The sequence below is a fragment of the Mustela nigripes genome, chromosome 16 (genome assembly GCF_022355385.1).
Source record: "Mustela nigripes isolate SB6536 chromosome 16, MUSNIG.SB6536, whole genome shotgun sequence".
Lineage (NCBI taxonomy): Eukaryota > Metazoa > Chordata > Mammalia > Carnivora > Mustelidae > Mustela > Mustela nigripes.
In genome coordinates this window covers 16,466,524-16,489,203 of record NC_081572.1, presented here as the reverse complement: position 1 = coordinate 16,489,203, position 22,680 = coordinate 16,466,524, and the positions used below count along the sequence as shown (strand labels likewise).

Below are 22,680 nucleotides of genomic sequence, written 5' to 3'. Positions count from 1 at the left end.
CTGTGGTTATGTCAATGTAGGCTCATCACTTGTAACAAATGTACCACCTTATGGGAGATATTAACCATGGAGAAGACTACCCAAGGCAGGAGTACCATTCCAGGCAGGGGGTAGATGAGAAATCTCTGTCTTCTGCTCAATTTTGCCATCAGCCTTAAACTGATCACTCCAAAATAGTCTTAATTTTTTAAAAAATCAAATACATTAATACTTCTGCTTCAAAAGGTATAGATAATTAAAAATATAAACAGTCTTAACAAATACCACTTCATGTCAAATTTTGCTGCCAAATGACCTTGATGCAGGACTTAGGAAAACCACTTTCGGTTCTCAGAGATCTCTGGAGTTTGGAAATTGAGATAACAGAGTAAGGACTTACATTATTACTCCCACTTCACACAAGAAGGTATGGGAAGTGTGGGGGAAAAGCAGTGTTCTACACGCGTCCAAAAGGTCAAGGTGCCTGGCAGTGTTGTTTGGATCTTTTACTTCCTCATTTTTAAAGTAATTCTATCAATTACTGAGTTAGGAACGTGAAAATTTCTAAATATGATTATGGATTTACCTATCCCTTTAGTGTGCGTGTACTTATGCTTCACGTACTGAAGCATCCACCTTCATGACTCTTCTGCCTCCCTGATGAAATGACTGCATTATCAATGATAATGATTACATTATCAATGCAAAATGTCCTTTTTCTTACCAGTAATCTCTGGTATTACTGTCTTAAAAAACTATTTAGCTATTATTAATATACCCACAGCAGCTTTCTTATGCTTACTGTTCATTAAGTATACTTAAGTATACTTCCCCCTGTCCTTTTCTTCCCTATAGATCTGAGCTTCCACCTGTTATTATTCACCTTCAACCTGAAGAAAGTTCTTTAACATTTTTCAGTGCAGATATTCTGCCAACAGACTCCTCTGAACTTTCTTTTATCTAAAAAGGACTTTATTTCACCTTTATTTTTGAAGAATTTTTTTTAGCCCTGTATAGAATGTCAAGGGGCAAATCCTACCCCCATTTTAATGACCTCACCCCATCATTGCCTGTCCTCCATTGTTTCTGAATAGAAGTCACCTATCCTTAACAATATTCACTTATATGGAATGCATCTTTTTACCCTCTGGCTACTTGTGAGATTTTCTTCATCTTCATTATCATCATGTTATATTTCTCCTGCTTACTATTTTCTGAGTTTCTTCAATCTCCAAAATTATCTTTTTCATTCAAATATCTAGCCGTTACTTCCATAACTCCCATCCCTCCCCACCAGTACCACTCAATCCCTTCTCCTTCTGGAACTCTAGGGATACATACTTACTGTTTCCCCAGGACTATGGTCATTTCTGAGCAGTTCTATGTTCAGTCTATTTTTTAATTGGATACTTATGTGCACTGACCCTTTTTAAAGATTTTATTTATTTGAGAGAGAGAGAGAGAAAGAGAGTGAGAGAACACACATACAAGGGAAAGAGCACAAGGAGAGGGACAAGCAGAATGAATGTGTGCTGAGTGTGGAACCCGTGTGGGACTCAATCTCATGACCTTGAGATCATGACCTGAGGCAAAATCAAGAGTCAGATGCTTAGCCAAGTAAGCCACCCAGCTACCCCGCGATCCCTTCTCTTCTGTAAGTTTTCAAGCTGCTGTTCAGTATAACAGTACCCTTTTTACTCAGATACTGTACTTTTCAATTCTCCAATTTGTGTTCTGTAAGTTCCATGTGATTCTTCTTTAGTTTTCACCTCTCTGCTTAGATTCCCCCAGATTTACTATCTTTACTTTAAATTTTCAAACATAAGTGGCTGGTTAGCTCAGTTGGTTAGTGTGGTGGTAATAAATCTTCAAACATATTTTTATTAGATGCTTTTTATTATTTCCTAATTCCAATCTGAGCCACTTCAGGATCGGTTTCTACTGACTTTTTTCTCATAACTAAAGAAGACATTTTTCTATTTACTGATAGGTCTAATAAATTGTTATTGTGTAATATACTGTATATGGTATGTTATGAATTCTAGATTCAATTAATTTTCCCTGAAGCACACTGATTTTTGCTCTATGAGGCAAATTTCTGTTTAGTTAGAAACGAAATGAACCTTGATTTTGTGTAACTTCTTTCATGTTTTCACAGGAACATATTAGAGCCTATTTTGGATTTTTTGAAAACTTACTCCTGTGGTGAGTCCCTCTTAATCCCAGGAAAGTCTTTAAATCCCAAAGCATGAGCCCTTGGTTTCAGTGTAAGGCCCAGGACCTAGGTATTTACCAAGTCACGACAGAATTCAAACTCCAAAATTCTGTCTTCACTGCAGTGGGCAGTAAATACATTCTGGGCTCCGCTCCTTTCAGCCTGCCAACTGTTGCTTTCTACTAGGCTCTATCAAAACCAAATTGAACTTTGTGAAGTTCAAGGGGTTCAATGAGCTGGGGTTCTAATGCTGTAATTTTCATACTTATATTTAACCAGCCTATTTTCCATTTTGAACCCCCAACCAAGGGGTTCAAAGATCTGAGAGGGATTTACACAGAGTGTGGGACTAAGACCTCCTCCTCCACCATGACTCCCTCTTTGTCACTATTCCCTCCCTCAATTTCTAGCTTCTTGGCAGCAGTGACCTCCAACCTCTGACAATATGAAAGCCAAGGAGATTGTGGCTCTCTAGCTGAGTTCTAAAAACCCCGTACCAAATGGACTAAGGAAGGCCCTCATCTCTGAGTGTGTTTTCTGTCTGAAATTTTGTTGAATTTCTTTGGTAATTTTTAAACGCATTCTTCCCACCTTGTAAAAGGCATAGGTTCCAAGTCAGTACTTTTCACTCATTAATTCTTAAATGGAGAAAAGGGGACTACTGTTTACTCAGGAGAATGGAGAGGGAGAAGAAGGAAGGAAAGCACAGGTTTTAGAACATGGGAGAACAGCTCTCAACAGCTTTATATACTTCCTCTTTCCAGGAACACACCCTTTTTGTTCAGAAGGTTTTTTATTTTATATCTGAATTTATCAGTGCAGCAGTTGGCTTTATCAGCACCTGCAAAGCCCTTAGTTTCTCTCCACCTACTTTTACCTTTCAAACTGCCTTTGAGTTAGAAGTCAGACTGAAGTTTTTGTTTTTTTTTTAAAATTTTATTTATTTATTTGACAGACAGAGATCACAAGTAGGCAGAGAGGCAGGCAGAGAGAGAGAGGAGGAAGCAGGCTCTCCACGGAGCAGACAGCCCGATGTGGGGCTCGATCCCAGGACACTGGGATCATGACCTGAGCCGAAGGCAGAGGCTTTAACCCACTGAGCCACCCAGGCGCCCCAGAAGTTTGATTTTTTAAAGGGGCTTTTTTCTAGGAGTTTCTCCCTTTTTCTCCCCCACCACTCTGTGGTTTAAAAACAAAACCCACTAGGGGTGCAGAGGTGGCTCAGTGGGTTAAAGCCTCTGCCTTTGGCTCGGGTTACGATCCCACGGTCTTGGGATGAAGCCCCGCATCAGACTCTGCTCCTCGGGGAGCCTGCTTCCTCTTCTCTTTCTCTGCCTGCCTCTCTGCCTACTTGTGATCTCTGTCAAATAAATAAATAAACTCTTTAAAACAAACAAACAAAACAAAACAAAAACAAAACCCACTCCATCTCAGGGAACATTTCCTGCTATCTCCATAGCTCTAAAAAGGCCCACCATGTATCCAGTCTCTAAAATAATTCAGTTTCTGCCATGTCTGTACTGTGCTCATAACCAAAGCAGATATATATAGGTTCAGTCAAGAAACACTCATTCAGTTTGTAAATAAGGCAAAAAGATGATTATGCGTCCTTTCAGTGTAGCACTTGAACTTCATCTTAACAAGCCTTCCTAGGATGATATAACTCTCAATAAATTACTTAACTTTGTTTTACTTACTATTTATACCTGATTAGGACTCAGATACCTCAAGCTGGATGTTTATTTTTAGAACACTGAGGAGTTAAAACTGTTCTGTGTCTAGTTGAAAACATAACCCCGAAGGTAATGGCTTTATTATTCTTATAGGATATTATAAGTTTTGGAGGCTACTGAGTAATCTCATTTCAGCACTCATCATTCTCACCTTTATCAGTAAGTCACAATGTATATCTTTGAAAATTGTGTTAAACTTCTTGAAACTGTATCTTGATAGGTTAAAAAAAATCCCCTTTGGCTTTTTTGTGAGTTTCAGAAGTGAAGATACAAAAATGAACAACACAGCACAACAAAACAAACATCTTTGACATAATTATTCTTAAGCCACAGTCTTCAAATGTCTTTTGAGGGAGAAGTAAAAAGGGGGGGCAATAAATACTTCCATTTTAGAAAAAAAAATTAATAAGCAAAATAGACATGGAAAATAGGCTGGTTAAATAGGAGTATGAAAATTTACAGCTGCCCCTGTGTCAAGTGTGACTTAAGATTTTTTAAAGCAAAACTGAAGATGTATAAATCACTTTTCAGAAAAGCTGGATAACAAAAAGGCAAAATTAAAGATGTAGTTTAAGGATTACCTTAAGTGCTATAAATGTAATTCTAAGTAAGCCAACTGTATCTGAGCAACCAAAACTACTACATGAACAAAGGTGAACATTCTAGTCCCTACAATATATCACAAACCAGGAACTTTAAAAGGCCTTCCTACAGTGAAAAACTCTTGCTTGCTTGGCAGTTGACATATTAGGTACGAGGAAGATGACCTTGACCTTCAAGAATCATACAATCTAATACTAAGCATACTCATGCAAGTGAATAGTGGGTAGGAAAAGGGACAAATCCCTAAGGGTTGCATGACCGTATGTGAACATGTGTAAACACAATGAGCATCAGAAACACAATGAGAGACTGTCATGTACTATCCTTCACAAGCACTGAGGTAAGAAAAACCTCACAAGAGACGGTCCAAAAATTTTTTGGAATTCCTAAATATACAAATATATAAGTATCTTTATAAAACTCACTCTCAATCACGTATGCCTCAGATCTCTTTCCTGTAGCTCACATCACCAAGCACCAGGTGACCTTACCCATGTTCTCTCACTTGTAACAACTTTTTTCGTGGCTATAGCAAACACAAACAGTTTCACAAACCATTTGTAAACAAAAATTCTATAGATAGTTTATAATGAACTCACACTGTGGACTTGAATACTAGCAAAATCTGGCATTCTACTCTTTAATTTCTTTAAAACCATTTTCCAGTTAAGAACCATTAACTTCTTAATTTCTTCACATTTATCCCTGGCTTTAAGTTCTGTCATTAGGAAAGCTAGTTTCCACCATATCACATGAATTCTTGCTTAAAATGATAACAAAGGATAACAAGTTTTGTTTATTTGCAGATGCAAACCAAGACCTGGCACTCCAGCCTCCCAAATAAACCGCTGTCATGGGACTCTGGAATTTCTAACGAATGACTTAAATCAAGAAATATTAATATTCATAAAAGCCAATGAGCTTCTGGGGGCAGGGGGAACCTGAAACAAATAAAAAAGCACTCTTGGGGCTGAGAAGCTAAAAAAATTAATTTGGGTTCTGAGGAAATAGAAAAAGAGAAGGAAACATGGAAGAGGAAGATATGGGCTAGGCTCTAAGGATACAGAAACTTATAGAAAATGACAGCTTTACCCTCATGACAGAAATAAAAAGGTAACTCCGAGAGAGCTTTCAACATCTTTGTGAGTTAAACCTCTAGTCCAACCTTTTCATTTTGTAGTGGCCCAGAAAGGCTGTTTTAAACTTGTGAAGGTGTCAGAGCAACATGGTTTCCTGATTCTCAGTAATACCCCACAATGCCCACACTTGCTCTGGCTGTTGTCTTGAGTCAGGAGCTGCTTTTAAAGTCAAGGTCAACTACACAGCTGCAGGAGGGGCCCTGTGCCACTCTACTTAGGAATTCAGGCCTTGAAATGCCAAAAGTGATAAAAAGGGATACAGTTCCCTTCCTTCAAAAAATGCCAGGATCCTTGGGCGCCTGGGTGGCTCAGTGGGTTAAAGCCTCTGCCTTCGGCTCAGGTCACGATCCCAGGGTCCTGGGATTGAGTCCTGCATCGGGATCTCTGCTCCTCGGAGAGCCTTATTCCTCCTCTCTCTCTCTCTGTCTGCCTCCCTGCTCACTTGAGATCTGTCTGTCAAATAAATAAATAAATCTTTAAAAAAGAAAAAAATGCCAGAATCCTTGTTACAGAGAATAACTGTGTACTGAAGCAAATGCCAGAATTCTCCCTCATTCCCCCTTTCCTGTCTTTTATACTTACCAATTTATCATTCCCATGATCTGTCTTCACTTCAGAACTAAGTGGAAGAAATAAGTCTGTTGTTGCATGTTCCGGGGGAGGTGCCTCTCCAAGAACTATCAACCCCTGCAAGACAGAAGAGCAGCATCAGTGAGTGCTACCATAAAGCACAAATTTAATTTACAAGTTAGTATCAAAAGAGTCAGGGGCAGGGGACTGGTCTAACAAAGCCCCTTTCCCTTTTCCTATGTTTCTCAAACAAAATCAACACTATCAGCAGTTTTGCTTTCCCAAGAGTTATTTCAACATAAAGAATACCATAGTTTCCCCCTTTTCCCACTCAAATGCTATGACCTACATAAGCTTGTTCCCTTTAACATCTTTTAGTCTGGAATCTTTAGTAGAGTCTGGTACTTTATACTGTATTACTAACTAGACTATACTGTGATAACAACAGCAATGCATTTTTTCTACGTAACTTAATCACAGATGTGGCTTAAAGATTACCTTAAGTGCTACGAACATAATGTTAAGTGCTACAAATGTCAGTGATAAGCCATCTGTATTTAAGCAACCAAAATTTTACCTGTTACAAAGGTGGAACAGTGCACTCCCTATAATATATTACAAACCAAGAACTTAAAACAAACAAAGCTGTTCCAAAGGCACCTGTTTCTCATAAGCATAAATAACACTCCAGATTAGGTTCCTGCTTCACAATTTCAAAGCTGGATCTTACAGTTATCCCAGGAATTAAAAAATGTAAAAAGGAACTTAAAACAACTCTACAAATCCTATCTAGTCAGCAAGGGTGCAACTTGGTAAAGACACAAGTGAGCTCACAGTATAAAACAAACAAAAAGCCACACAAATCAATCTCACAATGAACTCAAACAGAGGTAACCAAAACCAACTTTTGACACTGTATAACATAAAAGACTGGGATGAAAGTAACCAGGGCTTTGTGTCTTTAGTTTTCCTTTATTTAGAAAATAAGAAGATCTGACTAGTAAGTCTCTTAAAGGTAATTTTGTATTAGAATCACCTAGGAAAACTTATCAAACTATACCTGCCCAGCTTCAACATCAGATTTACTCCAAGTCCCTGGGGTTATGGCTGGGTATTCTACATTTTTAAAAAAGCTCCACTGGTAAGTCCCAAGGCAAGCTCTAAATTGAAACATATTAGACGTCCGTCAATCTTGACTCAGCATCAGAATCCCCCCAGTGACCATCCTAAAATATAAATGTCAGGACTTAAAAATTCTGACTGTATCAATTTGAGCACCATAGCTATTATGATGACCCAGACTCTTGTAATAGCCAGCGAACCAGATGATTCATTCCTATGGTCCTTTCTAACTCAAAAATCTCTAATGAAATAGGGAATGCAAGAGAGGAAATGGGGGAGGGGGGCTGATCTTAAGAAAGAACAATGGAATTCTACCTGTTTCCTCCTAAACATGAAGAAAAAAAAAAAAAAAGAGTTAAAAAAGAGTTACACCCCAAGCAAGAGAAACAACACTTACCTATCCTGGAATAAGACTATGACTAGCCTATGTAGAAAATGAACTGGAAACTCCTCAGAGAGAGGGGAAAGACCATTTAGAAAGGTTTGCCCTAGCCTCACAATGCAGTTTCTCTGGCTAAAAAAAACTGCTGAAAAAAATTTTCCTCTCTCAATAACAGCACAAAACAGACTTCATAAACTGTACCATGTCAAAGTAAAAACTATTCGCAAAAACCAGTTATCCTGCACACTATTCCCTTCTTAAAATAGTACATTCAACATCTTCCCTGCTTAAGAGCCCTGGTTACAGTTACACTGGTCTCATTAACTCCTAGAAAATGTCTGCATGTGTATGAGTTTGTTACCACTGAGAGGGAGGATATTACAATATAGTTATTAGATAAATAAATGCAATTAAAAGTTGCAATACTCTTACTTCCTTTGTTCATACTGATTCTGCCCTTTAAAAATATTTTTATCCAAAATGTCACTCATCCTTTCAAAGAGCTTGTCAAATCCAAGTCCCATCTCCTTTCAAGAAAATGCCCCCGGTTAACTGGGCCCTACTTGTTTTATCTACATTACCAGAGTTTCTGAAGCATTGGGATTATTGTCCTACATTCTGTACATTTGAATCTCATTTCCAGAGCAGAACCTTGGGGCCAATTTATTTATTATCGCCTCCATTTGTTTATTAACTTATGTTAAGCCCTCTAAAGACTTAGACAAAATACAAATATATTGGAATCCCCCATATTCCCTAGCAGAATCATATACCAAGAAAGGAAATGTGTAGCAATTGTTTTTTTGAGTTTTAGGTTAAAAATTTTTTTTCCTTGAATAGGTATATTAAGTTTATATTAATTACAGCCTAGGGCGCCTGGGTGGCTCAGTGGTTAAGCCGCTGCCTTCGGCTCAGGTCATGATCTCAGGGTCCTGGGATCGAGTCCCGCATCGGGCTCTCTGCTCGGCAGGGAGCCTGCTTCCCTCTCTCTCTCTCTCTGCCTGCCTCTCCGTCTACTTGTGATTTCTCTCTGTCAAATAAATAAATTAAAAAAATATATATATATATTAATTACAGCCTAATTTAGAAGCCTAAATAAGCCAATTACCAGGTATAAAGTTACTCCCTCAATTTTTTTTTAGGTTAGAAGATAAGTCAGACTCTACTCTAAGTGTAGAGTCACTATTTTCCAGAGAGAAAACTTTCTCCTTAAGCCACTGAATAATCTCTTAAAATAAACACCTCTCTGAAAGACAACAAGGGCACTCTCCAGAGAGTTAAAAAGCCCTGGTAGGGACCACTTATTCCAAGTCATTTTATAGACCCAGAGAGGATGGAGGTTGAAGGTGATGTCAACAGGCCAATCCATGGCAGAACTAGGGCTAAACACTGGGTCAAATTCCTCATGTTCTTTCATTCACTCAGATCAAGCCATCAATTATCCACTTATTGACATTGTTTTAGGGGCTGGGAATACAGGAAAGGAGAGACAGATCCTTCCACCCTGGTAATCCTCATCCGAACCCATCCCTGAAAGTGCTTACATTCCAATCCTGGGGAAGACAGATAATAAACAATTTGAGTAAATAAATTTTATGTAGTACATAAGAAGGTGTGAAATGCTAAAGAAGAAAGGACAATGCAAGGATTAAATGGGAGTGGGCATCTCAGGGCTATTACTACACTCTAAAATAGACTGCATACTAGCAGAGGCTAAGATACAAAGACTGGGAGAGTCTCCCCATTCTTCACCACTGCTCAAGTCAAAACCAGGATCATGTCCAGGCCCTTAGGCCTAGAAAAATTCTATAAAAGGATCCAAGGACTTGGGATGGATCATAGCTGCATGCAGTCATAATATATCCTTATACATTATTCCTCTGTGGAAACATAAAGCTATCCTACAGAAGTCAAAAAAAGGAAGAAAAAAATAGTATGAACCAAAACTGAAAAAGGAAGAATTGGTAGAAGGAATTATACTAAGCCTGATTATAAAACAGGGCAAAAGAAAGCAAGCAAAAAAGAACAGAAAAAGCTTAAGCTGTAGACTTAATTGCTGCTATTTCAACAATTTCATGTAATATATGGAACCAAAGTACAAGATAAAAAAATCACCTCTTAATTTATAACACAAAATTAAGATGCAAATTCACACACTCCCTCCCCTTTTCATTCTGAGTAGGTCAATCTTCCTTATCCATCTTAAGATAAATCAGTGGTCTACTGCAGATCAGTTCCACATGAACCACGCTGGGCCACCTAGACAAGACATAGCTGTCCACAATGCCTTATAACCCTCTAAGATGGGAATGTCAACCGCTTTACATCACTTTTGAAGACAAAGGTGTATTTCTAGGCTTCTACCATTCCCTTCAGCTCCCTTCCTATCCAGAAACTTCAAGGATCTTCCACCTCTCATTCCCAACAATATGTCCATCCTCAGTTAGTAATTGCTATGTAATTTCACAGATCAGTCAGAAGAAATAACAGAAAAATGGTATGTTTTGTATTAGACATGGATGTTGAAGACTGTGTTAAGAAGTCTCCTTTAACAACAAAACCCATATGGTCCCTGTGCTTTCCCTCTCAGTTTTATTTAGCAAGTATGAAATATCAATAAACATGCTCAAGACATATAATAAAGACAAAAGAACAGAACAGCAGAGTGTTAGAAAATGCTCTGGAGTCAGATAAATAGCTGTGAGTTCAAATTTAGCTCTGCCTCTTACAAACATGTAAGCTCTAAGATTTGCTCTGTGCACTAAACAAGAATACATGAACATACTTGTTTATGTACACATTCCAGGTACATATATTGTTCTCCTTTCTCATTCTATAAGGGAGCATCTTGAAAAAAAATAAGCTCAATGATCATGAAAATTAAAATAGGAACCCCTAAACACTGTATCCTTTTTCTCCAAAAAGCAAGAGGAGTCATTACTCCCAAAAGAAACTCTCAAGATTCTCTCAACCTGGAAGTTAATACTTAATTTCTGACAGGAAATAAACTGGTAATCAACTAGTGGTACTTCTCAAAATATTTTATTTTCTTTTTGGAATATGTCACTTTCAGAAAATTAAAGTTAACATGCTAGAGAGTAAATCCTTAAAAAGAAAAAGAAAGCTTCAGTCTCTTATTCCCCAATTTAAGACACGTTATAGCTCTACAGTTTATCACCAAGTCTGGATTCATCTTATGAAAAGGCCTGTACTACCCAGGCAATCCTAACAAATCTTGGAGGATAGGAAATGGGAATATCAATCCACTTTACCAAAACAAAGGCAGTTAAAAATCTTAGTAACTCAAAAAGTAGGCAAGCTCTTGGAAGCAACTAAATTGAGCAACAGTCAAATGCCTGTTCTCAGCTCTGTGCTCACATGTTTACTTGACCACGAACAAACTGCTTTCTTCTTTGACGCTCCAATGGTTAACCTTTAGTTTTGTAAGTAATAGTAAAACACTTAGCACAGTGCCTGGCACACAGTAAATGCTCAAAGACTTCTGTTATTATAGTGATAGGAGACCAAATACACATTAATTTACCTTTGGGATTTATTTTATTGCTTACATGTTATACAGGCTTGAACAGTATCCCTCCAAAATTTATGCAACCTAAAACCTATAAACGGATCCTTACTTGGAATTAGGGTCTTTGCAGACAACACTGAGTTAAAATGAGCCCTACTGTGGGCCCTAAATCCCAATATGACTAATGTTCGTTTAAGAGGGAAATATAGGCACAGACACACAGAGACAAGATGCCCAAGTGAGGACAGAGGCAGAAAAAGAAATGATGCTTTTTAAGGAGGAACACCAAGGACTACCAGCAACCACCAGAAACTTAGAAGCAGCAAGTAAAGATTCTTCCCTAGAATCTTCAAAGGGGGTGTGGCCTTCCCTCTATGCTGATTTTAGAATTCTAGCCTTCAGAACTATAAGAAAACAAATCTCTGTTGTTTTATCACTCAATTTGTGCTGTTACCCAAGAAAGTGCCCCAAGAAACTAATACGTTTATTTTAAACAGACATTGTATAAATACAAATATTAAATAAAGTTGTCAGTTTTCAACATACTACTTATTAGGATTAGCATTCAACTTTTATTCTTCCAATCAGAATTCTGTAACAGATATTGTGTATCCAGACTGTAGACCAAGACAATATATTACAATCTTGAATGTCTTATTTTATTGACCATGAAAACGGAGGCTCAGGAAGGTTCAGTGACTTTTCTTCCCAAGCTTACATAGCTCTATGGTAGCAGAGACAGGACTAGAACAAAAGATTATTAAACCCAAGCCTGACATTTCTTTAATACATAATTTTTTGAATAATAAAACTCCTGAAGAGTCAATATATGCACAAAACTCCCAGATAAGCACGTTCCAGATACTTAGAAATACCTAAGACTTTTCAAAGTTTCCCCAAACTGTTGTCATTACTGCTGAGTTATGAGCCAAAGAATAAAACAGGAACCAAAAGTGAATTAAGGCTATCTTCTCTGGGGGCACTTGGGTGGCTCAGTCATTAAGCATCTGCCTTCAGCTCAGGTCATGATCCCAGGGTCCTGGGATGGAGCTCTGCTCCACCGTGAATCTGCTTCTCCCTCTCTTACTCCCTCAGCTTGTGTTCCCTCTCTGTCAAATAAATAAGTAAAATCTTTAAAAAAAAAAAAAAAAAAAAAAAAAAGAATATCTTCTCCGGTGCCTGGCTAGCTCAGTTAGTGGAGTATGTGACTCTTGAACTCTGGGTTGTGAGTTCAAGCCCCACACTGGGTATAGAGATTACTTAAAAAATAAAATCTTACAGGGAAAGAAATCCCACTCACAACTAGTGAGGCTATAAACTGAGCCTGCTGCCAAAATATGTCTCTGAAGTAGGTATCCAGAACATACAAGTATCCATATGACTTAGCTAAAGATGTTTATTATGGTATGCTTTATGATTTTAATAAATGGCAGAATTAAAACAGTCACCAAGAAAGGTACTATAAGGTACCCAACTAAAATATTTTCCTGGGGCAGCTGGGTGTCTCAGTGGGTTAAAGCCTCTGCCTTCGGCTCAGATCATGGTCCCAGGATGCTGGGATTGAGCCCCGCACCAGGCTCTCTGCTCCTCGGGGAGCCTGCTTCCCCCTCTCTTTCTGCCTACTTGTGATCTCTGTCAAATAAAAATCTTTGGGGGAAAAAAAAAAAGTTTTCCCAAAAAGAACAACTACAAGAGCACTCCAGTGGAATTTTTGGAATAAAAGCTTAGATGATATATACGGGGGGCTACAAAACTTCAAACTCTCATTTTATCTTGTCAGTTGGTCATCCTTTTAAACTTTTGGCTTACTAATTAATTTAATGCATACACAGTACACACTGTACAGCAATTTTCTGAAGGCTTTGACCAGCATTAAGGCAAGACAAAAAAGTGTTGTGACATGTATTTTTAAGAGCAACAGACTCTTCATCTAGCTAATATGAAAAAAAAAAAACCTTGAAAGAATGTAAGCGCCACAAAAGCAGGATTTTTATTTTACCACACACCCCTCTAAAGAGCACAAAGAGAACAGTGCCCGGTACACGGTAGGCACTAACCTATCTGCTGAATGGGTGTCTTTTCCATGCACATTTACCCCTCAGTCAAACCCAAACTGAGTAAGGGACTCTTTTCTAAGGTGATTTTTAAGAAGAAAAACTACCACAGTGTCACTATCAAAGATAAAACTTCTTTGGTAAGAATCAGGACTCTGCAGACTGGAGGACACAAAATCCAAACACCAATGTGTAATTGCACTGGAACAGTCTTTCAGGGAAAATCCTAATTTTCCTTAAGAAAGCAAGAGACACTTAGTGGTAAAATAGAAATGCATCTAAGTAGAAAAGCAAGAGGATATCCTTAGCCATCATTGCTTTCCCATAAATACAACAAATAATGAGTTACATCAATGGCTTACATTTATATACTCTTTTTTATGTTTCCTATTAGCCCAAATACAGAACTGTTTCATTATAAACACATGTTCAATTTAACATTACATTTTAATAGTGTGGTCTGCTCTATTTTAAACATGAGGCCCTTAAATAAACTAAACACTCTATCAGATCATATTAAACTCTTCTCTTTGACCCAGTTATGAGTTCTTGAGGGATGGGGAAAAAAGGATAATCGTAATTTTTAGTTGGGCTGAAAAAGACCAGACATTTATCTCTTACCTTATTAGCACGTATCTGTTTGTAAATATCCGTTTGCTGCCGAATTCGATATTCCAAGTCAGAAACATGAGCCTGAAGCCAGTTCCAGCGGCTGACAATAGCTGCTCGGTCTGCAGCCCATCTCCATTCTGACCTGCGTCTCCTAAAAGGAAATAAACTGAGTGAAATTCGAGAGTAGCAGCAACATTTATACCCAATGGGAATGGGATGGTTTTAACATCTAAAGGCCCTTATGTCGCCTAGTCTACTGCCAAGAAAAACCCAAGACTTAACGTATGTATATATGTATGTAAGTCAAATTACAGGAAACACATGGACAAAACTTCACATATAGATATTTCCCAAATTAACTAGCTGAAACTGCCTTCTAGTATCTCAATCTTGTGGCAATTTCAGAGGAGACAGAGAAATATTTCAACATAAAACATATATAAATAATAAAGATTATCGACACAGAAAATCCAAAAGATACTACAAATTATTAAAGCAAAGAATACAGCAAAACTGTCAAGACTATCAAAGTGTTGGTATGTGCTAACAAGTGGAAAATATTCATTTTTATAAAAAGCACTATTCACAGCACCAACTTATGCTAACTTGATACATACAAGATCTTTAGAGAAATAATAAAACCTGAAAACATAAAGACTTATAAAAATGAGACACAATTTTTTTTAAGATGACAATCTTCACATGTGTATAAATTCAAGTAAGTCCCAACCAGATTCCGTACAGGGTTTTTAATGGAAACAGATAAAAAGATCAAAAAATTCACAAGGAAACAAAGACTAGCAGTAGCAAAATTCTAAAGAAAATATGATGGAAACTGGCAACTACAGACTTACTGTAAAGCCATAACAATTAAAGCAGTATCTAGAAAGACAAAAAGACCAGTGAGACAAAATACAAGGCCCCAAAACTCAGAACTGGATATATAAAAGGGATGACATCCGTTATCAGTGGGGAAAACTGAACTATTCAATGGACAGTTGAATGGCCAGCTCTTTACACAGAAGAAGGTAAAACTAGTTCCCCTCATCATCATATAATTCCATAATTTCGGAATTCCTAAATCTGAAAAGCCAAACTGAAAGAAAAATATCTTTGAAAGGATTCCTTAAGACACAAAAAACATCTTAGCTAAATTTCAACATACAACAAAAGATTAAATAAAGCTAAAGACAAGCCACTATTTGGTAGATTATCTGTAACACACATAACTGAAGTTTAAATATCAGAATATAAACTAGAACTCCAACAAAGAGATTAAAAAAACAGACAATCTAATAAAACAATATAAAATTCATGTGAGAAATCCAAATGGCCAATCGATATTCAAAAATACACCATACCTTGTTAGATTTTGGTTAAAATATTAGTATTCGGTCAGATATTAGGAAGCTATTTCAAACCCAGACTGGAAAAAACAAGTTTTTTAAAATGTGGAGAACAGCAATTCATACACTGCCAGTAATAAAACCTGACACACCTGCTTCTGAAGGCTAATTTGGAAATACTTGGCTAGACAGAAAAATGTGAATACCCAACCATCATGAAATTCTATTTCTGAGAACACTTGCACATCTGCATGAAGAAAGAGATTCACTGCAATAGTTTGTAAGAGCTAAAAGTTACAATCTAATTTGCTAAAGTAGGAAAATAAACTAAGAAATAAGTTGTTTGAGATACACACAAGTAGTAAAAGAATTTAAAGGAATATTGCTTATTAATTAGTATTATATGTATCAACATGACTAAATCTCAACAACACGAAATGGAAAAGTTCTAAGAAACTAAAAAAGCATAAACATACAATAAGGGCTGTGGCCAATACATAAGTAGTAATAGTAAAGTATAAAAATATGCGCAGAACTGATACTCAACCAAGTTAGGATCAAGGTTCTTATCACCTCTGGGAATGGGAATGAAGAAGTTGGATTTTAGCTCTACTTATAATGTAATGTGTGATTCATCTTTAAAAACAAAAGTCTGGGGCTCCTGGATAGCTCATATGGTAGAGCGTGCAACTCGATCTTGGGGTGATGAGTTCGAGCCCCATGCTGGGCACAGAAATTACTTTAAAAAAAAAAATAAAACCCTTAAAAAATACAATAAAAATAAAAAAAAATTTCATGGAAACACATGACAACATTTTAACATTCCTTAAATATTAGAGGAGTATATGGCACCTGGTATATTCTATAATCAAAGTAGTTCATAATCTTCCATAAAATTCTTTTCTAAGAAAGCAGAAACAGTCACTCTGACTGTAGCCCCGCCTCATCAGGATACACATACTCACTACCAAAAATTTTAAATGGCTGTAAGTGAACTCTAACAGTCTACTGAAACATGTCAGGATGCCTGCGTGGCACAATTGGTTAAGCTTGTTCAGCTCTTGGTTTCAGCTCAGGCCCTGATCTCAGGGCTGTGAGATGGAGCCTCTCCTCAGGCTCCAAGCTCAACGTCTGCATCTGCTTGAGACACTCCCTCTTCCTCTGCCTTTGTCCTTCCTCCTGCTCTCTCTCTTGAAATTAAATAAATCTTCAAAAAAGAAAAAAAAAAGTCAATAATGACAGAACACATCTAACCACAGCAGGGTTAGAAAGGAGTTAACAATTATATCATTATAATTAAGACCAAAGTTAGCAATGATATTTTACTTTTATTTTATATGGTCTAAAAATAAGCCATTCAAGCCAACCACTGTGACCAAGTATTATCCAATTATTTCTCTTTTAGAAAGAAGGGATTTTACAGTTCCCTAACCTTGATAAAATCAGTACAAGATGTAGAGACTTTTTTTTAAAAGTCTGGCTGGCTTAGTGGCTCAAGCATTTGACTTTTGATTTCACCTCAGGTCATGATTTCCAAGGTTGTGAAACTGAGCCCCAGGTCTGGCTCTGGGTGGGCTCCATGCTGGGCATGGAGCCTGCTAAAGATTTTCTCTCTCCTTCCCCACCCCACCTCCCCACTCCCCCCCACAACCTCTCTCTCTTTCTCTCAATAAGAAAAGTCTAATTATCTGGTCTAATGTTGGCTGCAGTTCTAGTTCTAGCCCAAATCAGGAAAGAACCTTAAGAGGTTAAATACAATCTCCGGATCATTCCTGAACTATAAAAATGCCCCCCCCCCCATCTTTTTAATAAGAGGTAAAGTTAGTTAACCTGCATATCAAATTTCCAACTTTCATTCCTCCATGAGGGTCACCTTCCTATCCAGCTAAATCTCTTGGTTTTGTAAGTTCATTTCATTCATTCCCAAAGCTACCACAGCACCAAATGCCCATTCACCATATCATGACTGGGCTACTCCAATAAACCTCAGCTACTACTATTCATAACAAAGTTATACACTACTTTTCCTAACTAAACTTGCCTCAAACCTCATTACTTCCTGTCACTCTTACGTGTAAGGAACCATACACCTCCCATGGCTTCTTTTCAAATCCTAAGTCTTCAAGAAAACAAAGTATAATGGAAGTCATACTGTAAAAGCAATTCAAAGACAAAAACTGATTAGTACAATTAACACAGTGTTCATTTAATGACAGTTTATTCACAAATTGTTTTAACAATGGACAGTGGCTAGCCAAAACAAACCCTAATGTTGAAAACTAAGATAAAGGAAAGAAAATCAAGGGGCAAATTTACAGTGCTTCCTCCTTAGTCACCCCTGATGGACAAAGAATCCTAGCAGTCTCTCCCCGTGATCCTGAACTTGATCCGTAAGCTTTCTCATGACAGTGTTCTAGGATACCAAGCACTCTTAATTGGCAAGAAAGAGGAAATCTATTTGTTATCTCTGAATTTAGATACACCCTAACCAAAAGAATTCTTTTTTTCCCCTTCTTGTCTGATAGCAAGGGGTTGAAAAAAAAGAAATAAACCCAAACACTTTAAAATCTGTTTGAAACTCTGAGACTAAAACAGAGAAGAAAATTACTTAAAACATTTCCATTCACAAGAACTTTGACAAGTACTATTTTTGATATTAAAGAATAGCCCTTTTAAATTTTCCTAAGGCAAAAACTAACAAGCCCACTCTATAGGTATTCTCCTAAATATCAATAACAAACTGAACTTCCTAATAATATTTTTTGGAAATTGGCTAATAAACTCATTAAGGACGAGCAGCATCAAATTACGAACAGTCTTCATTCTACAAATACAGTTGTCATTTGACAGTTTAGAATCGGAAGTGATTTTCAATGGAAAGTTTGCCACAATGTTGTAATATAATCAATGAAAAATAAAAACCCCACCCCCACCCCAAGTGTCCAAAAAGTATCTTATATGGTTTTAAGAGTCTGAGAAAGAAAGAGCATACCCTCCACCGCGCGCGCGCGCGCACACACACACACGGGTTGGAGGGGCAGAGAGAAAAGCAGATTCCCTGCTGAGGAGGGAGACTGATGGGGCTCAATCCCAGGGGCCTGGGATCATGACCTGAGCCGAAGGCAGATTCTTAACCAACTGAGTCACCCAGGCACCCCAGTATCTTGTGTTTAAAATACCAGCAATATGGGTAGAAAGCCCAACTATTAACAAAGATATACAAGTCTGAGGTAGCTACGAAGATGATACCAGACTCTAGTGACAGAACACCACAAAATATTATTTTAAGAATAAGATCTTCAGGACACCTGGGTGGCTCAGTGGGTTAAGCCGCTGCCTTCAGTTCAGGTCATGATCTCAGGGTCTTGGGATCGAGTCCCAAGTGGGGCTCTCTGCTCAGCAGGGAGCCTGCTTCCCTTCCTCTCTCTTTCTGCCTGCCTCTCTGCCTGTTTGTGATCTCTCTCTGTCAAATAAATAAATAAAATCTTAAAAAAAAAAAAAAAAGGAATAAGACCTTCATATCTCACCTTTTTTCCCCCTATAACAAATACAACATGCCACAGAAATTCAGTTTACTTGAGGGAGAGGTGGATTCCCCCCAATGTTCAAAATGTAAATTTATTACTTTGATAATTTACAGATCAAAGTGCTACTGATTTAATATTAGTCAGTCTTCAAAAAGAACACATGACTTAAGGTTGTACAGTGATAATTACATACTGAATTGGTTTCTAATGCAGTCCTTGTGAATGATGAAGAAAAAGATATAAATTCCAACATAGATGGAATTGCTTATTCTGTGCTAACAATTAGTGAAGTAATTATTTTAACTTTATTGCCTATGCAGGACACTAGAATATTTACTAAACTATTTTTCTGCTGTGTACTACTTTATTCCAGTTTGTACCAAAATGTTTGTCTACACCTACCAGGCTACTGCCTGAGAATTCATTTTAACTCCTACTTTGCCCCTCACTTTTGTAAACACATTGGTAAATATGCTTTATATAAAAACCCATTAAAATTTTACGTTATGGATTGATTTTTGGTTACCTAAATGCAGGAAGATACAGTACCAATGTTTCCTTTGGCAATACCACATGAATAATACATTTTAATGTTGCCAGCTATGTACCAGTATTTATCTGTATAAAATAGCATATGCTGTATAAATAGATTCTTTTTAGAGGGTTAAGAAGACTATTACCACGTATCTAGAACTTAGGGTATTTTACAGGATCCAAGAATATAAAATATTTATGCCACTCACTTGAACAACAAAAAAAATCATTTCCTCTAAAAATGCGCTTGTATTTATAAAACACTCTGAAACTACGAAGTGGAAAACACTTAAAAATTTAGGGTTCAGCTTACATGTTGGCCAATGTAGAAAACAAAAAAGTGATTTCTGTCTTTTAATTTTCTAAAATCATCTTGAATGGTAATGTTAATAGAAATGTTTCAGTAGAAGAGGACCAGATCAACACAGGGTCTTTTATGCAAGGAGATTTAACCTCAAATGTGGCAGCCAAAGTCCTCTTATTTTTATTACATATTAGGAATAATACACTGAATCCTCAAAGGTGTCACTCATAAAAAACGTTTCTATTACACCTTGAGAGGTAATGATCTGATTCACTTAACTCAGAGGTGATTACCACTGATTTTACTAAAATAAAAGCATTAAGGAATTTAATTTCTGCTAAGAGAAAAACAAGAATTTGCAATATTACTAGTATATCAACTCCTTCTATTTGATAAACCCTATCTTCAATGTCTACAGAATTGCCAGAGACAGCAGAGCAATAAGAGGCAGTGACAGACACTTCCTCTTCCTCAAAGATAAACTAGAGCAAAAGCTGACTTATCTAAAAAGAACAGTAAAGCTAGGCACTGAACCATGTCATACTTGGCCTACTGCTGTCTTTAACAAAATCACCTAACTTCTACTCCAAGATGGAATATCTGTTAATCTAGCAGAACAGTGCTGGTTTGTACAACTTTTCCCTGATCTAGGGGGGAAGGAGGGGAAATGTATATATATAGATAGCTGTAGGACCAGACACAGAGTGTGTGTGTGTGTGTGTGTGTGTGTGTGTGTATGTAAATATATATATAGGAGGGAGCAGGAGGGGTGGGGCAGAGACAGAGGGAGAGAGAATCTGAAGCAGGTCCATGGTCCCAGTATGGAGCCCAAAGCAGGGCCTGATCTCACAACCTTGTGATCTAGAAATTTTTTTTTAATCTAGAATTTTTTTTAAAAATCTCATTAAACAACAATGAATAAGTTAAAAAGACCTGGATGATGGTAATTCCTCTTCAGTTCTGATTTCGTTTCTATTTCCAGTTCTTTCACTTTATGTAGAAAAATTTCTATTAAAAAAAATTAAAAGTAAAATGACTGTCTACAGCCAAATTACATAGCACTATGTTGAAAAACTGGCACACAAATTATTTTAGAGTTCTGTGCTACTTCCAAGTGTGCAAGAAAGTCCGAAATACCTAGGTTCTGAAATCTCCAGGTTATTTACATGACTTATAAAACCAACAGAATAACATAAGTGAAGTCGAGATCATCCCTGAGCAATCAGAGCATATAAGTAAGTTGCTAGATTCACAGTATCCAGGTTAAGAGTCAGGGTCACAAGAATAGAAAATCCTGACATTACTGAGAGCCACTTTAAAAAAAAAAGGTATATACAAGTGTCTACCACCTAGCTTAAAAGCAGAATGAAATGAATAGGTGAAGAAGCAGGAATACAGGTTCAAGCCAAGTTCTCACTTTTATTTACACTTTATGTGATTACAGACATGAAAACTGACCTCTGGAAATAATAGCAACATCTGCTTCCTAAGAATGTGGCATTCATAAATGATACAATCGTGACTGCAAAATACAATCTGTGTATTAAAAAAGATTAAACAAACATAACCTTGGAGTCCAATTCTATACTGTAAAAGATATAAAAGAAGGGAAAAGAGGACAAATAAACCTCCAAGAAGCAGAAAAATACAGGAAATAGATGTTTTCAGTTAGCAACAGACTTAAGTTTGAGTGCTGGGCTTCGACTCACCCAAAGAAGGTCCACGCTAAACAGCAAAACTGAAGTACAGCTGACCCTGGAGTAACACGGGGGTTTGGGATGCCAAAACTTAATTACTAACTGCCTGCTGTTGACTGGAAGCCTTACCAAATAACAGAAACAGTCAATTAACACATATGGTATATGTTTTATGTACTACATCCTTCCAATAAAGGTAGAGAAAATATTAAGAAAATCATAAGAGAAAATACATTTATAGTACTGTATCAAAAAAATACCACATACAATGTACCCTCCCAGTTTAAACATGTTATGTTCAAGGCTCAACTGTAGTTCATTAGAATAGATAATGTATTCAGCAACAACTTCAATGACATTACCCTCTGTCCAAACTTACAGAGATGGAGGAAATAAAATGGGGGAGGGGGGCACACAAAAAAGTCTACCATCAAATATCCTTCATGTTTTGCCTGTAAAATAAAAACTTCGATGAGTATGAGTTTAAGAAGCATTTTGTATCTGTCATCCTAACTATTATCAGCTTTCTAGAGAGGTCTAGAGTAACAGGAAACCAATCTACCAGAGCCAATTCTAAACTTCCAATTAACTGATCCTCATAAAGACTCCAGGGTGGTGGGTAAGGGTGGAGGTGGGGGTTTTGAATAGTTAACCCTTTTGTCCTAATGCTTAAATAAGATTAACTCCAAAACTGAAAAGAGATTTATGTGTTTTGGCAAATTATTTAAGCCAAACTTTCAGCTACCATCAACTCTTCCTCTCATCCGCCACCCCTACCCCAGCACCAGTGCCACTGAATAAATATATAAGTACCTATTATTTATTACCAGAGATTATACCAGGTGCTGAGGATATAATAAACAAGAACTGTGAATCATTAAGCTTAGAGTTTAATGGGCAATACAAATGTTAATAGACAGTCATGCAAAGTGTGAGAGAAGAGATTATAACTATGACATCGGATCTAGATTGAGGGATGTAGAGGACTTCTCTGTAGTATAACCACTCAACCTAATAAACTCCAAAGAATAAATCAGGATGTGGACATGCAAACTTGCTGGGGATGAGAGGTCCGGGGTGGGGGGTGGTATGGAGATGTACAAAAGATACTGGGGACTGTAGTGTGTCTTAAGAAGAAATGATATGTATACAGGTTCTGTAGCTGCAGCTCAACCAGTAAACAAGGGGAAGAATGCACTGGAGCTGACAATGGATATAGGAAGGTAGTAGGGTCAGATCATATAGAACTCTGTAATCCATGTTAGTTTTATGAAACAGTCCTGGTCTTGGCCTATGTTCTTGCATTTACCTTGGACTCTTTTTAAATGAAAAAT

The 22,680-nt window shown here is 37.3% G+C and overlaps 1 protein-coding gene across 3 annotated transcripts in view; it reads right to left on the bottom strand.

The window, feature by feature from the left end:
• The window catches only part of KANSL1 (KAT8 regulatory NSL complex subunit 1), a 178,520-nt gene that overhangs the window by 39,972 nt on the left and 115,868 nt on the right, over nucleotides 1-22,680 (bottom strand). For all 3 annotated transcript variants that reach the window (XM_059380824.1, XM_059380823.1, XM_059380825.1), the window contains 2 exons: nucleotides 13,948-14,089; nucleotides 6,252-6,356 (listed from right to left, as the gene is read on the bottom strand). In XM_059380824.1, coding sequence (XP_059236807.1) covers nucleotides 6,252-6,356; nucleotides 13,948-14,089 — 247 coding nt within the window. The remainder of the gene's footprint in view (nucleotides 1-6,251; nucleotides 6,357-13,947; nucleotides 14,090-22,680) is intronic.